General features: G+C 39.3%; 1 protein-coding gene across 12 annotated transcripts in view; it reads left to right on the top strand.

Annotated features, from left to right (window-relative positions):
- CARMIL1 (capping protein regulator and myosin 1 linker 1) overlaps window positions 1–18,469 on the top strand; it is a 201,385-nt gene that overhangs the window by 107,347 nt on the left and 75,569 nt on the right. For 7 of the 12 annotated variants that reach the window (XM_068931654.1, XM_068931653.1, XM_068931651.1 and 4 more), the window contains 6 exons: window positions 2,678–2,764; window positions 6,502–6,605; window positions 8,615–8,692; window positions 8,826–8,902; window positions 11,495–11,599; window positions 15,831–15,900. In XM_068931654.1, coding sequence (XP_068787755.1) covers window positions 2,678–2,764; window positions 6,502–6,605; window positions 8,615–8,692; window positions 8,826–8,902; window positions 11,495–11,599; window positions 15,831–15,900 — 521 coding nt within the window. Of the gene's footprint in view, window positions 1–2,677; window positions 2,765–6,501; window positions 6,606–8,614; window positions 8,693–8,825; window positions 8,903–11,494; window positions 11,600–15,830; window positions 15,901–18,089; window positions 18,102–18,469 lie in introns of all 12 variants that reach the window. The other 5 variants (XM_068931652.1, XM_068931649.1, XM_068931646.1 and 2 more) reach the window with 1 other exon arrangement.

Genomic DNA, 18,469 nt, shown 5'->3' with positions numbered 1-18,469 from the left:
TGACTCCAAGCTGGATTTGACCTTATTAAACTGAAAGGGCAGCAAGCAAAAGCTGGCGTAGTGGAGATGTATGTGAAATATATGGATTTTGGAAAGCATCTTTCTCTTGATATGTCCCCTCTGCAAGAACTGGGAGTTTAACCAGATCATATTGCAGTTGTAAGGGAAATAACATAGACTTGTGTGAATTACAAGGGATATTATTGCCCATTATTTGAGGGAGAGAAATCAAGCTATTGTGTATTATTGAGTATCCATAAGTAAAAATATTGTATGATTACGGTAATGCAACTGTCTGTATTCCAATAATACAGGAAGACTATTCTATTTAGCTAAGGCTTAGGATCTGGCTTCAGTTAAAAGATGAAGCAGTGTTTATATGAAATGGGTTTGTGCTGAGACCTGTGTCGTAGTGATTGGCTTCCCTTAATGGTACGACCAAAATTTGTGAGGCTAACACCTGGAAAGTCTGTTACTAGTCTGGGCTTTAGAATCTGGCCATGCTTAACTGATGGAAATTTTGCTTTTAGCTTTACTAGGATCATACTCGTGTCTATTATTTTGTTAAAAATAATGCAAAACAAACAAACAAGAGCCTTAAAATACTCAAAATCAAATCTGTGCACCTGGATGTAGCGAAGTTGTCTTCTGCCATTACAGATATTGTCTCTGTTATAAGGCCAACAAGAATGGGCTACTTAAAAAGAGCATTCTAGGGCCTGAGAGACCCAAAGTACTTTTTCTTTTCTGCAGCTCATTCCTGCATTTTATAGCTCTGAGGCTTTTTACCGTTATGCTGCTAAGCTGTTAAAATCCTTCACCTCACTTAAGGTAATAAGTGGACTGCAGATTGTTAGCTTGATGCAACGATAAAGAAGTACAATTAATTAATTGCTGCACTTCGTACAAAAAGTGCTTCACAACAAAAATTACACTTGTGATATGCTTACCGATGCCGTTTGTACACCTTTTCTCTTCTTTTGACAACAGAACTTTACCTTGACTGAAACTATATGTAGTAACCGAACCAGCTCAAAAAAACTAGACAGTCAGCCACAGAATTTACGTTCTGCAGCCATCCTTAGAAAGACTGATTTCCCCCCACCGCACTTCAGTTGAGTTGAAAACTTTTTTTTTTTCTTCCCCATAGTGGGGCTAGGAAAGCAATATGACTTGATGCTTTCTTGCAGAAAGTTTGTGAAGGCATCTAGTTGTCATTTTTTTACAGTAAACAATGCCAAGGCATCATAACTCTAATATTTTGGCAATATAAATAAATATGACCTGTTGCTTTGAGCTATATGGAAGGCGCACCTATCATCAACGTACAAAAAATGCTACAACAAAAATTGCACATCTGATATGTAGGTGCTCTGTCTTTATTAATGATAGGTAAAACATCTGATAAAAGCAGAGTAAACGTGTGTCTGTGATGTGCTATGCAGTGCCCTCTTTCACGTCTGCTTATGTGAAGAGCAGTTTCAGCTTTTTTGTTTAATTGTGGTTTGGAACGAGTAAAGCCTTTTACTCTTTTTTTCTTTTCCCTTTTCTTACTAAGTGATTTATTAGAGGATTACACTTCACACCTCATGCTCAGACTTGAGTTTCTTTGATTTATTCCTTTAATAAAATAAATATTTCATAAATTGGCTCCACTGTTACTTACAATGTGCTTTCTTAATAACAATATGATCTTAAATGGGGGGGGATGAAATTTATGGTGTGTGGAACGTGAATACACTGAGAAAGTGCTTTAATGAAAAGAAAAGTGCATTCTTTTTCTTTTGATGGAACGGTGCTGAGGTAGTCAGGTCCATGTCAGCATCCTAATATGTTTTTACTGTTTGGGATCGCAAGCAATTGTAGTGTTCCCAAGTCTGTGTAAAAGCCGGTAGCCTACAGAATACTCTAATGAAGTGAGGTAAGTGGCCGTCACAGCTCGGGGAGGGTTTCAAGTTCTTCGAGCAAGTCCTCGGCCACTGTGCCTGCAGTATCATTCCTTTTTATAAGGCATGCATGCTATTAGACAGTGCTATTTCAGCAGCCCGGCACATACCAGTGTTCTTCAAACAACCTCTGAATTTCTTTTCTTAACAAAGAAAGGGGTTATCTCAAGAGAAGATAGCAGTGTTAGCTCACATATATATTAGCCAGTGTCTCCCTGCCCTTGATCTTCCTTCCTTTTAAAAGAAAAAACAAAATGGTTTGAAGTTTCACGTGAACTACTGTTGTTGGGGTTTATTCTGTGTGTGGATTTTTTGTTTTTTGGCTATTTTTTAACTTACATCATTTTTTGGCTGAACTGTAAAGCTTCCAGGCTTCCCAGGGGCTGACTATATGACATGTGTAATACCTTCTCTTTGATCCCTTTCTTCTCAAACGTGGAAGTGTGCATTGCATAGTTTCTAAACCGCTTTAAAGCGTCTCACTGATAGTCAGCAACAAAGTTCCCTGCATGTCCGGTGAAGGGACCTTGTCATTTCAAGGCTTTATGGTCATTAAAAGACAGGATGATTTTGGGCCAGCCTCTACAATGCGCCCAGTCCTGCTGTAAGAGTGCTTGCTCCACTGTGCTTTTGACACCAGTGTGATTGCTGACCGCTCTCAAGTTGGCTGGGAAAATCTGAGATCAAACAGGCGAACTGAAAACATCTGCTTTCTCTTGCTCTCCTGACAGGTGTATCATCTTTAAGTGTTCAGTTTGCCAAGCTTCCAAAGGGGCTGAAACATTTGAATTTATCTAAAACCTCCTTGTCACCTAAAGGTATGTCTTTTGTCACCTAAAAGTATGTTTTATAAATATACCCATTTTCTGGTTGTAAAATGTTTCAAACTTTCATTTTAATACCTTTTATTACATGATTATAAAATAATTCATCCTGTAATTGATTTACACGTGTATGCCAAATACAGTACGGGGCCTTTTCCTACTATACTAGATTGCTGAACTGTGGGCTGGATTCTGCATCTGTTTATGTCCTTTGAAAAGCTCTTACTTCTGTAGGAGTTGGGTTGGAACCTATATTGCAGAGAAATAAGTTTAATTTAGAACTGGTGTAAAGAATATATTTTATTTATGCTTTGGGGTTGTCTGAAGCACAAATGTGTGGTGAATTTTCCAAATGCTATTTGGAAAGCTACTCAAATGTTTTGCACAAGATTATTATATCACAAAGTAAAGTATTGTGAGAATGACTGTTATGAGTGATTTGCTTTCAGTAAAGGCTTGTTTTATAACAAATTTCTGACTTAAATGTATTTATAGTAATTGAAGTATGCTTTTTTTTTTTTAAATCATAACAACACTGAAACACAAATAATATGATTTCAGGCTTTTCTGAATTGTTATTTTACAAATAATAGACCCAGTGAACTCTGAAGTAGAATGCACAAACCAAAGTTCTCTTGAATAGAATGTAAATGTAAAAAAAAAAAAAGTAGAAAAAATGCACTATGTGATCACAGATGTTGTTGACCTGGAACCGATGACTGAATTACAGTCTACGAAAGACATTAGATCATAATAGGTATAAGCTGTGCTCTATTATCCTTTTAATTATTGCTCTGTGAAGTGAAGAATCTGTTTTTTTTCTAAACTTCAGTTGTTGACCTGGGGGTATTTGGGGTGGGTGTGGGGAGCTGTTTTTGTTTGGGAGTTTTTTGTTTTTGTTTTTTAAGTGCTCCATAGCTGTTGTTATATTTAACTGATAGTAAACACTAACCTGAATTTGTTCACTCAACATTTTCATTAAAAAGGCTTTCTTAAACTGTTCTTTTTTCTACTGCTAACTCTATTTTTGGTGACAAGCAATTGATTAAGAATATTGTCTAACCGTATGTTTTATTCTTGAGAAAAGATGATCAAAGATTAGAGAGAAATTCATTCTGTTCTAGTACGTTCGTTCACCCTGTGCTATTCTTTGTGTGGTCTGAATGATGTCTGCAAGGGCTCTGGAGTGTTGAGTGAAGAGCATATTCTGTCTGTACTGCCAGCTCTGTAAGGAATAAATGCCAGCTTAGTGAGGTCCTTCAACAAAACGGAGTCAGCAGGCATGAGTTCTGAGATCGTGAACCTGGAAGGTTTTTTAACTTACCTTTTAAAGATTATCTTAAAAGCTGAAAAAATATTCCAGCATGACTGACATTAACCTCGTGAGAATCGTAGTGCAGGCTACATTACAGTAATTACAGTCCAGAGAGTAACATGTTACCCTGGCTATTGTCCCATGGTAGCCCCTAAAAATTCCCTTTATTTAAAAAAAAAAAAAAAAAAAAAAAGCCTGATATGATGCACTGTTAGTGAGAGCCTGTGACTGTATATGCAGTACCTTAAAACTGAGATTTTATAACCTTCTGAACCTGAAGAATCTCAGCTTTGCCACCTTGGTTGTGTGCAAAGGTCTCCTCCTTAGCCAATTTTCCTTTAACTTAAGAAGACAGTATTGAATTGGTTTGAACTTGGAAAGTTACTTTTGAACTTGTAAGATTGAGGTGTGTAATGTGGAGTTTTATTTATTTATTTATAAGTTATTCACTTATAGAAATTTTCTGCCACCCCTCACCCTTACTTAAGTAGTACTTTCTACTCCAGATAAGTTTCTAAGATTGAGCAGTGAAGTTGGGGTGCTAACTTCCCAACTGATCTTTCTTCAAATATTGCATCTGAAATTTCCTAGGAGCTATTAAGTCTGAGCCCCCTCAGAGTAGTAAAAGAGCATGATAGATTGTCCACAAACAAAAGATTACTGTTAAAGTATAGTATGAGGTAGGTGAAGCTGAAACACAAGTTTATGGATTTGAAGATTCTAGTTAAATGGAAAATTCTAGTGTGCCCATTCAAAGACAGGCCTTGCTTTTCTGAGTATGAGCCGAAGGCCGCTGAGTCAATTAAAACAAACCTTACTGGCATCTTTTGAATTACGCTTTCAGTGATGTGACTGATTTTGAGCAATTGGCCCATTCGGAACAGGAAAGGAGCAGAAACCTTACGGATTATTTTATAGCTTTCCTTCCTGAAGCTAGTTTAGGCACTGTTCCTGAGTTCTCCAGAGTGGTTCTCAAGATGATTTGCTGATTTGTTGACAGTGCATTACATTAATTGCTACTTGTAGTTACTTTAAAATGCTATTCCTGAGAAGATTCATTAAAGTGGGCCCAGAGCTGTAAGCTCTAGTCATTAAATGGATCTTTTAAAGTGTCAAGAAAGTTTCATTTACTATGATGTGCCTTTGTAGACAGAGTAGGCATTCAGTACTTTTGAACCTTGGCAAAAATGTCATTGTGCTCTGACTCTTTTTCAGAGAAGACCCAGTATCAAAAGGCTGCTGAAGCCAACAGCCGTGCTACTAATGTGGGAGACTTTCTTAATATTTGGAAGCTTGGAAAACTAAAGGGCTGAACTGGGGTATTTTGCTTTCTTGTGGCTTGCCACCTGCTTCCTCACATACTCACTGGTAAATCTATTTTACAACAGTTTTTAACTGAAGAATGGGCACGTTCCATCCATTGAATACCAGTCCCGCTTGCACGGACCAGTAGCTTTGAGAGGTTGTCTTAAATTACATAGCAGATCAAAACCCTTGCCTGCTTCATAGCTTTGGCCAGGCACTTACGAGAGAATAGCTGTGTCTGCTAAAGGAGACATTTATGTTTATGTACATAAGAAATACATGCATGTAGTGCTTGAAAGGCAGCAGTAACCATCTGCAATGAATTAAGAACTCAATAATAGGCTGCAGGGCTCTGGGAGGAAGGTTGTAATTGCTGGAAATAGCCACGTCATAAGTTGTATTTGAAGAAGCTGAATTACTGCTTTGGAAAGGAAAGCTCTGACTAGTTTGTTCCCAGTGTGTGCTTTTTAATTTTCATATGAAAAATGTGTATTTCTTCTTAACCAGAATTGAGAGTGTTTATACAACTCTTGATATTTTAATTAACTATTTTTCTGAAAGTACAGGCAAATACGTAATGGAAATATTTTTAACTTCTAGGTTTTGTCAATTGCTTTTGAAGTCTCGGCAAATTATAATTGTTAATGTGCTTGGTCTTCCACAGATACTTTTATCTGTTTCCACAGATACTTTTATCTAAATGTGATTGTATGCAAGAAGACATTGTCTTAACATGATGAAGTAAGCTATGTTTTAAAATCTGTTTCAAAATGTAATAGCACTGTTAAAGCTGTTGCAGACTTGGCAAAAAGATTTCTTCCCTGGATCTGGGTCTTGAAGGGCATGGAGGCCTATTTTCTCAGAGGTGGAGCGCACTCACTTTGCAGAGAATCTGATGGAGCTTGACCCAGGCAATATGGGGTCTTCTGTGACAAAGAAAAGTCTTGTGGCTCTCTGGTGATCTATCTTCCTCTATTGCAGTACAGTGATGGTAACAGGAGGTCATTAAACATTTATGAATGACAGTACGTTCACTGAAATTGTGCACTTACAGGGGCTGTGCTGGTTTTGTCTAGAGCTAGCTAAGTCGAATATTGACCTTTTGTTGCAGGGGTGAATAGCCTTTCCCAGTCACTGAGTGCCAACTCGCTGATAGCTAACACGCTCGTCTATCTTGACCTCTCAGGGAACGCTCTCCGCGGTGATGATCTCTCAGTAAGCACGTTCTTCTGATTTATGAATGAATGCATGTTTTAATTTATTGCCTAAAGAAGGGCAAAGCCATTTTATGTGGAGTTTTTTGCCTTTATTTCAGTACAGTTCTGGTAGTGATAGAAAAACACATTTTGATCTCTACTTTTCAGCATGGACTGAGATGTCTAAGTTGCCCCACACAACTAAACAAATCCATATAGTATTAGTTTGTGCTTTTAGTCCCTGGCTTTTACTGATTAATGAGGAAGCTGCAAGTATATCACTTGTTTCAGTGGATTTAGCATACACTGTGAGTGCTATTTGAAAAATTAAAAAAATTCATTATTGTTTTAATGGAAAAGGTATTGCAAAGTTTTCACTGAGATGTTGGAAACAATTCTTTTTCTTCTGCTTGAAAAGATTTAACTCATTTTTGCTTTAAGTATTTTTTTTTTTGTCTGTATAAATAAATCTGCGTATCTCTTGCACATGGCAGTTGAAACTCATGATTCTTTGAAGAATTTAATTCTTACTGAAAATCCATTGGTCAGCTCTTTCTCTGTTACTCTATCAAGCACCATTGTGGTGCAGCTCTGTCTTCTGTGTAACAAAACCCAATGAATTCTCAATTTGTATGTGTTCAGATTTTGATTATCACAGCCATATTTTTCTCTTACGACAACAGGTCTGTGCACATAAGTGTCAGGTTTTTAATTCTTCTAGGTTTTAAGCATCTAAAACATGCAACACTGGAGCCATCCCATTCGAGCACTTAAAGTGCAGTAGAACTTTTCTGCCTATGACTTTATGTGACTTTTTTCACAAATCTTACCAGTTTGATTCATCAGGGCATTTAAAAAAAACTAGTCTTTTCAGATGTGAGAGATGAAAGTTTCAGTTTAAAGAAGTGGCAAACATAAATAGTTAAATAGAAATAAAGATGTTAGTTAATAGTAAAACAGAAATAAAGTGACTTATTCTCAAAGAGAGAATACCATAATGGATAAATATCTAAAAGAAAATGTTTATTTTTGACAGGAAATAGTTAAGAAACTCTGATGTCTGCCTTACAATGTTTTAAGGGACATAAGCACGAAAAGTCAGGCTTTTCTTAGGCTGTCAGAGAGAGATGCGTGGTTCAAAGAAGAATATTTTTAATACTGAGATCTCTTAATCTGCGGAATAGTTTCCCAACAGGAGCCAAGAAATCCTATTACATAGCGTTTAACTTCAACCCTGGCAGAGCACAGGATTTTTAAGTAGAGACCTTTCTTTCACTGTAGGTATATGGGCTAAATGACCTAATTTTAGGAAAGATTATTCTATTTTAGAAATGTATAACATGCTGTGTTTGCTGGATTTCATGTGGAGTTGTTTTCTGCATATCTGTGAATTAGGTCACACTTTTATCTTTTTGTAATTGTTCTGGGTGACTAAAAAAGTCCAAAATAAAACAGTGTGTAGCAAGAACTTTTACATAAACTAAAATGTAAGTAATATAGACTATGTATTACTAAAGACGTTAATAATTAAAATCTTATTACCAGTTCCCTATTCTCTCTTAAATCCTAAATGCACAGTTGACAGTAAAAAAACCAAAAAAAACAAAAAAACACACAGGCTTCAGAGGCAATGTAGTTGCTTCCCTTATATGCCTAAAGGGACTGGCTTTAAACTTTCAAACCGATTAGCTTTTCTGAAATGTAACAGCAATCTGAGTGACATTCTAAGCTAATTCTAACTAAATTAATTATCATTCCTGGGAAAAAGGAATTGCAAGTTAACTCAGGACTTGCACATTAACGTACTGTTTGTAGTCTGGGCACCATTCTTTTCTTGTCGTCTTAGTGAACGGTAGCCTTCAAAAGTAGGAGAGATTGTATACATTAGATAAAAAGATATTTCAGACACCACTGTTGTAGTGCAATTTTGTAATAAAAGCCTAAAATGTATTTCAGAAGTAGATATCCAGTAATTTGTGACATTAATATCAAAATTAACATGCATAATTTTTTTCCCCTTAATTAAAGAACCTGTACAATTTTTTGGCCCAGCCAAATGCACTTGTTCATCTGGATTTATCTAACACGGAGTGTGCGCTAGATATGGTAAAGTATATTTTCGTGGAGATTCAAATACCAAGCAAACCTTCCCCACCCTTCACCCTCAGGTACTTTTTCGAGTTAGTGTGAAGTAAAATCAATCTTCCTTTTTTTTTTTTTTTTTTTTTTTTTAAACCAGGTGTGTGGGGCCCTCCTTCGTGGATGTCTTCAGCATCTAGCTGTCCTTAGCCTCTCTAGGACACTTTTTTCTCACAGGTATAATTTAAATAACTTTATTCTTAACTCCTAGAGTATTTATTTTATAATATCTTGTCGCTCATGCTGCACTTTTCTTTTTAAGAAGAAGCTTAAGACTTTATAAAACGTTTATATGAAAGAGGTGTTATTTATCCCAAGCAAAATATTTTCTTTCCCTTTCCACTCTTTGCTAGACAACCGTAAAGTAAGCTACCTTGTCTAATATGTTTTTTATGATCCTGCTGCAGCAGAGAATCTATATACATCTTTTGCCTCTAAGAGTCATGTTATCAGACTTTGAAGTCTGTCTTTAAATTCTATTTTTAAAGAATATATATTTTTCATGATTTGATGATGGTTGCAACTGTTTTATTTTTTATTTCCTTTTCTGGGAGGGAAGTCCTTCTGAAAGTCTTTGAGACTAAACTTTGGCTTTTTAGAATACTTATAGCAAAGGAAATATCAACATTAGCCTCCCTTTTCTTCAAATTGGTATGCTTGGGCCCAGATCCAGAGGTGATATCTTTAGTTGGAGGTAAGCTACTCCAGTGTTAAGAAATTATTTATAGTGGTGAAAAGGTAGTTTTGGTGTTTTCCTAATACCGTATTTGATCTTTCGCGCATAAGATGAATATGTTCACTACTAATCAGACCTAAATGCATCCCTGTAAGTAAGAAGTCCGGCAAAGTGGGCAGGAGACCTGCATGGAGGAGCAAGGAACTCCTGGCAAAACTCCAACAGAAGAAAGTCCACAGAATGTGGAAAAGGGGACAGGCCACTTGGGAGGAATATAGGGACGTTGTCAGAGTCTGCAGGGATGCGACAAGGAAGGCTAAGGCCCAGTTGGAATTAAGTCTGACAAGGGATGTCAGGGACAACAAGAAGGGCTTCTTCAAATACATCCATAGCAAAAGGAAAACTAGGGAAAATGTGGGCCCGCTGCTGGTGCTCTGGTGGGTGCTCTGGTGACGAAGGATACAGAGAAGGCAGAGTTGCTAAATGCCACCTTTGCTTCAGGCTTTACTGCTAAGGCCAGCCCTCAGGAATCCCAGACCCTGGGGACAAGAGAGAAAGTCTGGAGAAAGGAAGACTTTCCCTTGGTCGAGGATGATCGGGTTAGAGATCATTTGGGCAAACCTGACATCCTCAAATCCGTGGGCCCCGATGGGATGCACCCCCAAGCGCTGAGGGAGCTGGCGGATGTTATTGCTAGGCCACTCTCCATCATCTTGGAAAGGTCCTGGAGATCAGGAGAGGTGCCTGACGACTGGAAGAAAGCCAATGTCACCCCAGTCTTCAAAAAGGGCAGGAAGGAGAAGCCAGGAAACTTCAGGCCAGGCAGCCTCACCTCCGTCCCTGGTAAGGTGATGGAACAGCTCCTCCTGGAGGTCCTCACTAAGCATGTGGAGGACAAGAAGGTGATCAGGAGTAGTCAGCATGGATTCACCAAAGGGAAATCATGCTTGACCAATCTGATCTGAGGGCTGTGCTGCCCTTCAGAGGGACCTGGACAGGCTGGAGAATTGGGCAGAGGGGAACCTCCTGAAGTTCAACAAAGGCAAGTGCAGGGTCCTGCACCTCAGGAGGAATAACCCCATGCACCAGGACAGGCTGGGGGTTGACCAGCTGGAAAGCAGCTCTGCAGAGAAGGACCTGGGCAGTCCTGGTGGACAACAAGTTAAGCATGAGCCAGCAGTGTGCCCTTGTGGCCAAGAAGGCCAATGGTCTCCTGGGGTGCATTAGGCAGAGTGTTGCCAGCAAGTGGAGGGAGGTGATCCTGCCCCTCTCCTCAGCCCTGGTGAGGCCTCACCTGGAGTACTGTGTCCAGTTCTGGGCTCCCCAGTACAGTACAAGAGAGACATGGCACTCCTGGAGAGAGTCCAGCGGAGGGCTACGAAGATGATGAGGGGACTGGGGCATCTCTCCTATGAAGGAAAGGCTGAGAGAGCTGGGCCTGTTTAGCCTGGAGAAGAGAAGATTGAGAGGTGATTCTGATCAACGTGTACAAGTATCTGAAGGGGAGGGGGTGTCAAGAGGATGAGGCCAGCCTCTTCTCCGTGGTGCCCAGCAACAGGACGAGAGGCAACGGGCAGAAACTGAACCACAGGAAGTTCCACCTAAACCTGAGAAAAAATTTCTTCACTGTGAGGGTGACAGAGCGCTGGAAGAGGTTGCCCAGAGAGGTGTAGTGGAGTCTCCTTCCCTGGAGATATTCAAAACCCGTCTGGATGTGATCCTGGGCAATATGTTCTAGGTGACCCTGCTTGAGCAGGGAGGTTGGACTAGATGATCTCCAGAGGTCCCTTCCAACCTTGGCCATTCTGTGATTCTGTGTGATTGTAAATGATCATTCCGTGTAGCTCATCAAAGAGAAATTAGGTAGTATTATCTTCTGAGCAGCACTGTAGTGCTGAGGATTGTTGTCGAATCACTGTTTTGATGACATCATGTTTCTGAACTAATTGAGAGCTATTGATTATAGAGGAGTTCAAGGTACAACAAATTAAACGCTAGTAAAAGATCATTGCCATCCTCACAGCTTGAATTTGCTTTTTGTTAGAATAAGGAGTGTCTAGATGCTACTTCATAACGAATTTATTTACTTACAGAAAAGGAAAAGAAGTCCCTCCCTCCTTCAAACAGTTTTTCAGCAGTTCACTTGCTTTGATGCAGATAAATCTTTCAGGAACTAAACTCCCTCCTGAGCCTCTAAAGTAAGAATTTCATTTCATTTTCTCCTGTTACCTAAGACCTAGTTTGCATTGTTACTATGCAAGTGCCTCATATTTAAAACAAAGGGAAATGGATTTTACTTGCATTTTTCTCTGTTGGTATATTGTTTACATTGCAAGAGTGAGTTTCATAATGTTCATGCATTCAAGAAACGTTTCTGTATCACAGTTGAGGCTATTAATCATGTTTTGTTGTGTGTGGATGTCACAGCTGCTTAGCTTCCATCAACTTTTTTTTTGTGATATGTTTCTAGCTTTGTGGTTTGCAAACAAAACTGTTTGCTTCACAGTAAAATGGGGTTACATACTTGTGTGCGTGCCATTCCTTTGAGGCTGCAGTATTGCAAGAGCCATTGTGAAAGTGAACCTGTTGCAGGGCTTGGCAGGAGAGACCTATTGCGCGGAGGTATGCCCCCCTTTGAGAGGGAGAGATGATAGCAGCAGCTTCTACGAAAACAAAGTATAATGCTTCTGTTCTCCAAATGTCACCCATGCTGTGGGTAATGGGTTCTAGGTAGGTGGATTGTACTGTTCCCTTGTCCATGTAGTATTGGAGAGAAATTGCTCTTACAGCTAGTGCAGGGAAATTAGGTAGCCCTGTGTCACCCTTCCTTTGATGTATGCACTTCGGAACTGTGTTGAACTTTTGAAAACTGGAATTTAAAGGAGTATTTTAAAATCAAAATGCCTAGATAGGTAAGTTAATCTAGATAGGCCATCCTGTGATTCTGGCAAAAGCCTTGGGTTTATTGGGCTAAATTAAAGAAAAAAATATTTTATTTTAAAAGCTTCAACTCGGTAGCTGCTATGCAGTAAAACATACATAACCCCATCTGTAGTAGACATCTGGACATGTTCAGTAACTGTTTCGAGTAACATATTTCCAAAATCCTAGTCTGGACACAGCCTCTGGGTACACTTCTATAGTTAGGAGCCTGCCTCCTGAGGGAGAACAGAGGCAGGAAGTGGGCAGTAACTCAGCAAAGGAGTAGCTAGGGAGTGGGAGTTGTTGGTGAAATCAGAGATGTGGGAGATGAAGGACAGTCACTGAGCACTGGATGGAAAACTTTGGGTGGAATCTGAGGGAAGCTAAGGGGGGAAAAAAAGTTACGAGGGCCACACGTGAAATAACAGTGTACGTCAGGGGGATTTTTGCTTAATGCAGTTTGTCACTGGAGAGGACAGAGTACAATACAGTGCTTAAGTAAGATGCAATGAATTGAACTCAGTATTCAGCTGCGTGAGCCTGTTGTTTTAGCTCTGATCTTTCACTCTGTTCACTATGACACGTTTGCTTGCTGTCTCAAGACTTTGCTAAGATTAGGAAGGTATGGTACTGATGCATTTTCAAACGCACAGTGATTGCTGAAAATGTATGGGTTGATTTAGGAATATCGATTCTGTGGTGGAGGGCAGCAGGGAATTATGTGTAGTGAAGCAAGAAGAGCAGAGGCTATATGTGACTAAGACACAGGACAATCAGTAGTACAGAGAAAAAGAATGCTGTGAGACATTTAGCATCTTTACAGATTAGGAAAGATCAGAGGCCCCAAACACTACCGTTCATATTTAGCTTTCCCCTTGGCATGATGAGTATTTCCTGTGGTGTGAGGAGTTTTGGCCGGTGTGCGCTCTACAAATGTCTGTGCTCATGGAAGATGCTACCATATGAATATGCCCCAAATACTTGTGACTCCTTGATCTCCCAGCTGTGTAGCTTACATGAGATCTTTCCAGTCCTTTTCAGCCAAAGTGATTAGAAAAACCTACCTTGTGGATCATGTTTAAGCTGATCTGGCTCAATTTGACTGAATTTGATTAGATGGAGTTACTCACCTGAGTGGTATTGGCAGAAGTAAAGAGTTAAGTAACTTAGGGTGAGCTGAGAGCAGTTGCATGTTTCACCAGCACAGAGAGCTGCGGAAAGGGGCCTCACTCCAGTGTCCACCTGTACGTAGGCAGTCTTGGGACAACCGCTCCACAGTAAGTTGACTCGCGCTGTGGCATGGGCTTCATTTACTTTGTTTTGATGGCAACACTCATCACTGCCTAGGGAGTAGCAAGGAGCTGCGAACGTTGTTTGGCAGTTTCACTGTTGTGCTTTTTCTCAGATCTGAGCCAAGTCTCTTTAATACCACCAGAGAGAACCATGATCTTCAGTGCACCTTGTTTTCCCTCTCAAAGCAACCCTATGCATGGGTTGGCTAATGCACTTCAGAAGTATACTGTGGAAGCTATTTTGGTGTCCCAAATTCCCCTTTTAGTCGCTCTATTGCATCATAGCTTTGATTAGTTTAATTTCTTTTTTTATCAACTTCCTTTAGAACTGCAGTTTTGGTTTTTAAATCACATCTGATGACTCTGTGATTTTAAAGATGTTGGTTAGTCAGGGAGGAAAATGGAAGCTGCACTTGCTTGTGCAGTGATGGAACTGTTAATACCAGCGAAGCCTTTGGGGGAAGGGGTTTGCTAATAAAGCCGTACTGATGAGGATGCTTTTCAATGGGCAGTAAAGGGTGCTTTTAGTTATTATACTTAGTTAATGTAGCTAATGTGTTACTATAGCTTTTTTTTTTTTTTTTAAATGAGTGAAGCAGCTTATATACTTTTTTCGTTGTACAAATGTATGTTGGAGATTTTGTTAGTTTACACACTGCCAAAAATTACATTTTGATCTGTCAGTGCTATAACAAGAAAAATTTCTGATGTGCTTCTCATCTAAATCTCAGTTACAAGGCCAGTCATTGCATTCTGCATGTACCTCAGTTGACCAGACTTCTCAGGTTTCAATCAGCTATGCGATTTAAACATAGTCATTTTGTATAGATAGAACATTTCTGCCTGCATTACCTTTGATTACTGGTGATGTTTAACGAGAAAGAGTTGAGAAATTGAGAGGTTTTCTCAGGATAAATTTACAAGACACGAAGTAAGGAAAAAGTCTTTTCTGTGAAGAGAGTACGTTTGTAGCAGCACACTGTCTCTTTTTAAATATGCCTTTTTCGTGATTGCACTATTCTTATGTCACCTCAAAATATTTTGGAAGTTATTTGCAAATTTTATCATCTGTTAGACCACCTTTGTATGAATGCATGCTTGGAAAGGTGGTTTAGACAGGGATGATGTAAAAATTTATAAAAACTGTTGCTGAGCTTTCACATTTTTCCAAAGTGTATATTTTAATAGTCTAGGAAGTAACTGAGCACAAATATTGAATATATTTACGGGGCAGATATAAACAGGTTTCAGTGAAAAACTTTCTGGTGCACACATTCAAAATATGGCTTTTACACACCACTTGCATGGCAAGTGTTTAGGCAAATGACTCAGCAAAATGGATTGGTTTTTATCTCCATGTATCAGTAGTTTGGAACCTGTTTGCTTAATGTTGGCGGGAATGAAATTTGGGAAGGAAGTCCTTCTGTTTCTCTGTTATAATAACCAATCTGAAGCAGCCTGTATGCTGAAGATACTAGGATGCGTACATAGGTTGTGTTTGCTCATTCTTCAAGACACGCACTGGTGGGCCTCCTGATTTGACAGTATTAATACAAACGTGATTATTAATACAGACTCTTATATGTGGAACGAAACTTCTGCAGGACAACTGTCTTCAAAGATGGATTTGTGAAAGTCATAATCATTCACAAGACACTTTGCCATGCTATCTAAAGACAAAGGATACCCTTGTTTTGTAATGCCATTTTGAAATCTGTAAATATCTGGTTACAAAAATGGAGAATTATGTGATGCTTCAATGCGAACAAGTGTTTGAGTGGTACAGGCGTTGTGCTCCACTGATATGACTGGTTGCAGTGCATCTTACGTTTATTAAAAGCCTCTTTTTTAACTGAATTTTTGGAAAACCAGAGAGTTAGTATGGCTGTACAATCTTGTAATCATTTGATGCTCTTTTAAAGCAAATGTTGAAGAAAATTAATCTCTGAACATAATTAACTTTTGATGTGCAGTTAGTTTTAGTATTTGTTTATTTGCATTGCATCCCTGCAGTCTTTGAAGCTGCTGGAGAGTTGGTAGTGTGGCACAGCACATCTGTACTGCCACTGTCCTTCAGGAAATAACAGCTCAGTTGACATGGTTTTGTTTTGAAATGGCTCTTCTATTATGGGTGTATTAACGTGTCATTGTTTAGATGTTGATGTTGTTGTAAAGCTGCTTAAAAAAAAATGGTTCTAATATTGATCTTTTTCAGAGCGCTTTTATTAGGCCTGGCTTGCAATCACAATCTGAAGGAGGTGTCTTTAGACCTCAGTAGCTGTGAGGTAAGGATTATTTATCAGGATGTGTTCAAAAGATGCATTGATTTGGAACTGAAGTTCCCCTAAAATCTACGGGGCTAGATGTTCTCCCTCTGTAGTCAAAAATTGTGGGAAAGGTAGAAATAAGAGAAGCATCTGTAGTAAAATGAGCTGCTCTGTGCTGCTGTGTCATAAATAATAAGCAGAAAGCTCAGAGCACCTGCAGCGTCTCTCATTGACCAAATACTCCTTGCAATAGCAATTTTAGCTAGAGTCAGTGTGCTGTTTGCTGTGTGGCAGCATCTGCTCTGTGGCACTGCAGTAGTATGGGATCCTGCAACAGGGTTTTTCATGACGCCCAAACTGAACAGGTCACGGGAAGCTGAATGCCCTGAAGGTGATTCTGCAGTTTGAACTTCTTCCTCCAAAATGTCTCTGTTGGAGACATGTATCCTCTTCTGTAAGTTCACTTTTAAATCTTGGGAGAAATTCTGCTTTCCCAGTCATTTAAGTTCAGTTCAAAAGCAAATCCTGGTAAGAGATGATGAAAACATGCTGTTAAGAGGCACTATGTGAATGGCTTTATATGTCACTACAATAAATACAAAAAAATGTGGAAGCTTGATTGCTTTACTTTGTTCCCTCCTGTTTCTCTGTGCTTTTCTATGCACTGTGTTTCTCAGGACTGTCTCTGCTCCTACAGGGCTGATATCTGTGTGGCTATGGATTATGATAAAAGATCAGCCATGATCCTGGGGAGCTAGTGAGGCAAATGCACATGGGGAACTGTGAGGACTTTGGCCAACAAGAACAGGAAGGAGCTGTAGCTCTGGCCTTCCCAAGCTGAGTGGCACCCTTTCCTTTTGAAACTGCGAAGAAAGCTTGTTATCTGTTAGGCAGACCTTTCCATGTCCATCACCTGAGTATTAGCTATTCCTGAAGTGCCTTTGAAATGCGATGATTTCCCTTTAAACAGAAAACACACAACTTGATGAATGGTTGAGATGCAGTAATCCTTGCCTTCGGTCTGTGGTTGATTGCTTTTGGAATGTGCTTGGATTTCATTATGAAGGAAAAACAAATCATCATGAATGTATATCACAGTTTGTTTTGATATTTTATATGTTTTAGAAATGGTCTCCTTTGAAGAGCACTACATGTAAATTCCACATAAAAAAGCTTTCAAGCGAAGCACACATGGTCCTGACTTCTGAGCGGATAGATCAGTAGGATGATAATTTTTTTTTCAGAAGGTGGAAGGAAAAGGGAGGAGTAGTTAAAATAACAAAAATGGAGCCTTGTAATCTTAGCCTTAAAAAAAATAAATCAATAAAACACAAACTTCAATAATGAGAATATAACTTAGCATGTAAAACATCCAAGGCTGACACGAGTGAAAACTCAAACCTATCTTAAAGGCCTGCAATTGAATGCAATTTATTAAATAATTCCCCGGATGGGTTATGGAGGAGCCCTTCAAAGAGGGGTCAGCTGTGTTGGACATCTAAGCAAAAGTGGTCATGGTAGACTCTCATGACAGAAAGGAAGGAATTGTGCCCAACTCAGTGTTATGTTTCCTTCCATGATTTGGTTACTTTAGCAATTTCTAGATGTCGGTTGCATTTTCCAAAGCGAACTGTGAACTTGGGACATATGCAAGAGAAACAATCTGTAGCTGGTCCCTCAAAACTGGCAGCACTTCCTTAGAGCCTTCCCTTAACATTTTTTTTTTTCACATCACTGAGCTTTATCCATTCTCATGTGCTTTGGAAAAAAGAAATTAAGCAATGGGGGAATCGATATGCCAGGAGCTGGAAGTACTGTCAGTGGGCCCAGCACCTGCATGGTGGGCAGGGTGACCTTCACCCAGAAATAGAACGGCAGAAAGCTCGGAGCCAGCGTCCTACACTACCTCCCGCTCCTGCAAGCACACGCTGTTACGGGGCTATAAAGCTGGCACTTCAGCTTTGCCCTCTTCCCTGTATCAGGCAAGCTGTACCCCAGTATGGAAAGATTAATCTCTCTGTTCTTTCCCCCTCCTGCCACTTTTAATTTGCTCCCATAATTTTCCGGTATACTAACTCTAAGCTTAATCATTTTATATTGCTTTCTCTTTTATTTTATTTTGTTTTTTTAAACTATGAAAATTACATTTTTATTTCTACCTGCTCAGCACTGATATATTTCACTCTTTTCCCTTCTGCTTCCCTTAGCTTGGTCACTGTGTAAGTACCCTCCATGCTTTACCTGAATTGTTAAATCAATAAGCAGCTTTATTTCCGTTTCCCATATTAGTACCTTATAGCTTTGCACATACTAGGCTATTTTAATTGCTGAAGGGCTTGTTCTTCGTTTTCTGAAGAAGAACTGGTATTTGTAGTCTCATAAATATGTCATGTAAGAGATGTTGCAGAGTTTTGTTTTCAGTATTATGGTCCATGTGGAAAAGTAGCCCACCAGTTAATCTCTGCTTTTATATATATACACAAGATTTCAGTACAGCTGTGATAAATTTTGATCCTAAAACTCAGGCAGTTATGTCCCTCAGATCTAATAGATATCAACATTTGCACACGTACACGTGTGTCTGTAT

The sequence above is a fragment of the Struthio camelus genome, chromosome 2 (genome assembly GCF_040807025.1).
Source record: "Struthio camelus isolate bStrCam1 chromosome 2, bStrCam1.hap1, whole genome shotgun sequence".
NCBI lineage: Eukaryota > Metazoa > Chordata > Aves > Struthioniformes > Struthionidae > Struthio > Struthio camelus.
The sequence above is the reverse complement of the archived record's forward strand: the minus strand, read 5'-3'. Positions and strand labels throughout refer to the sequence as shown.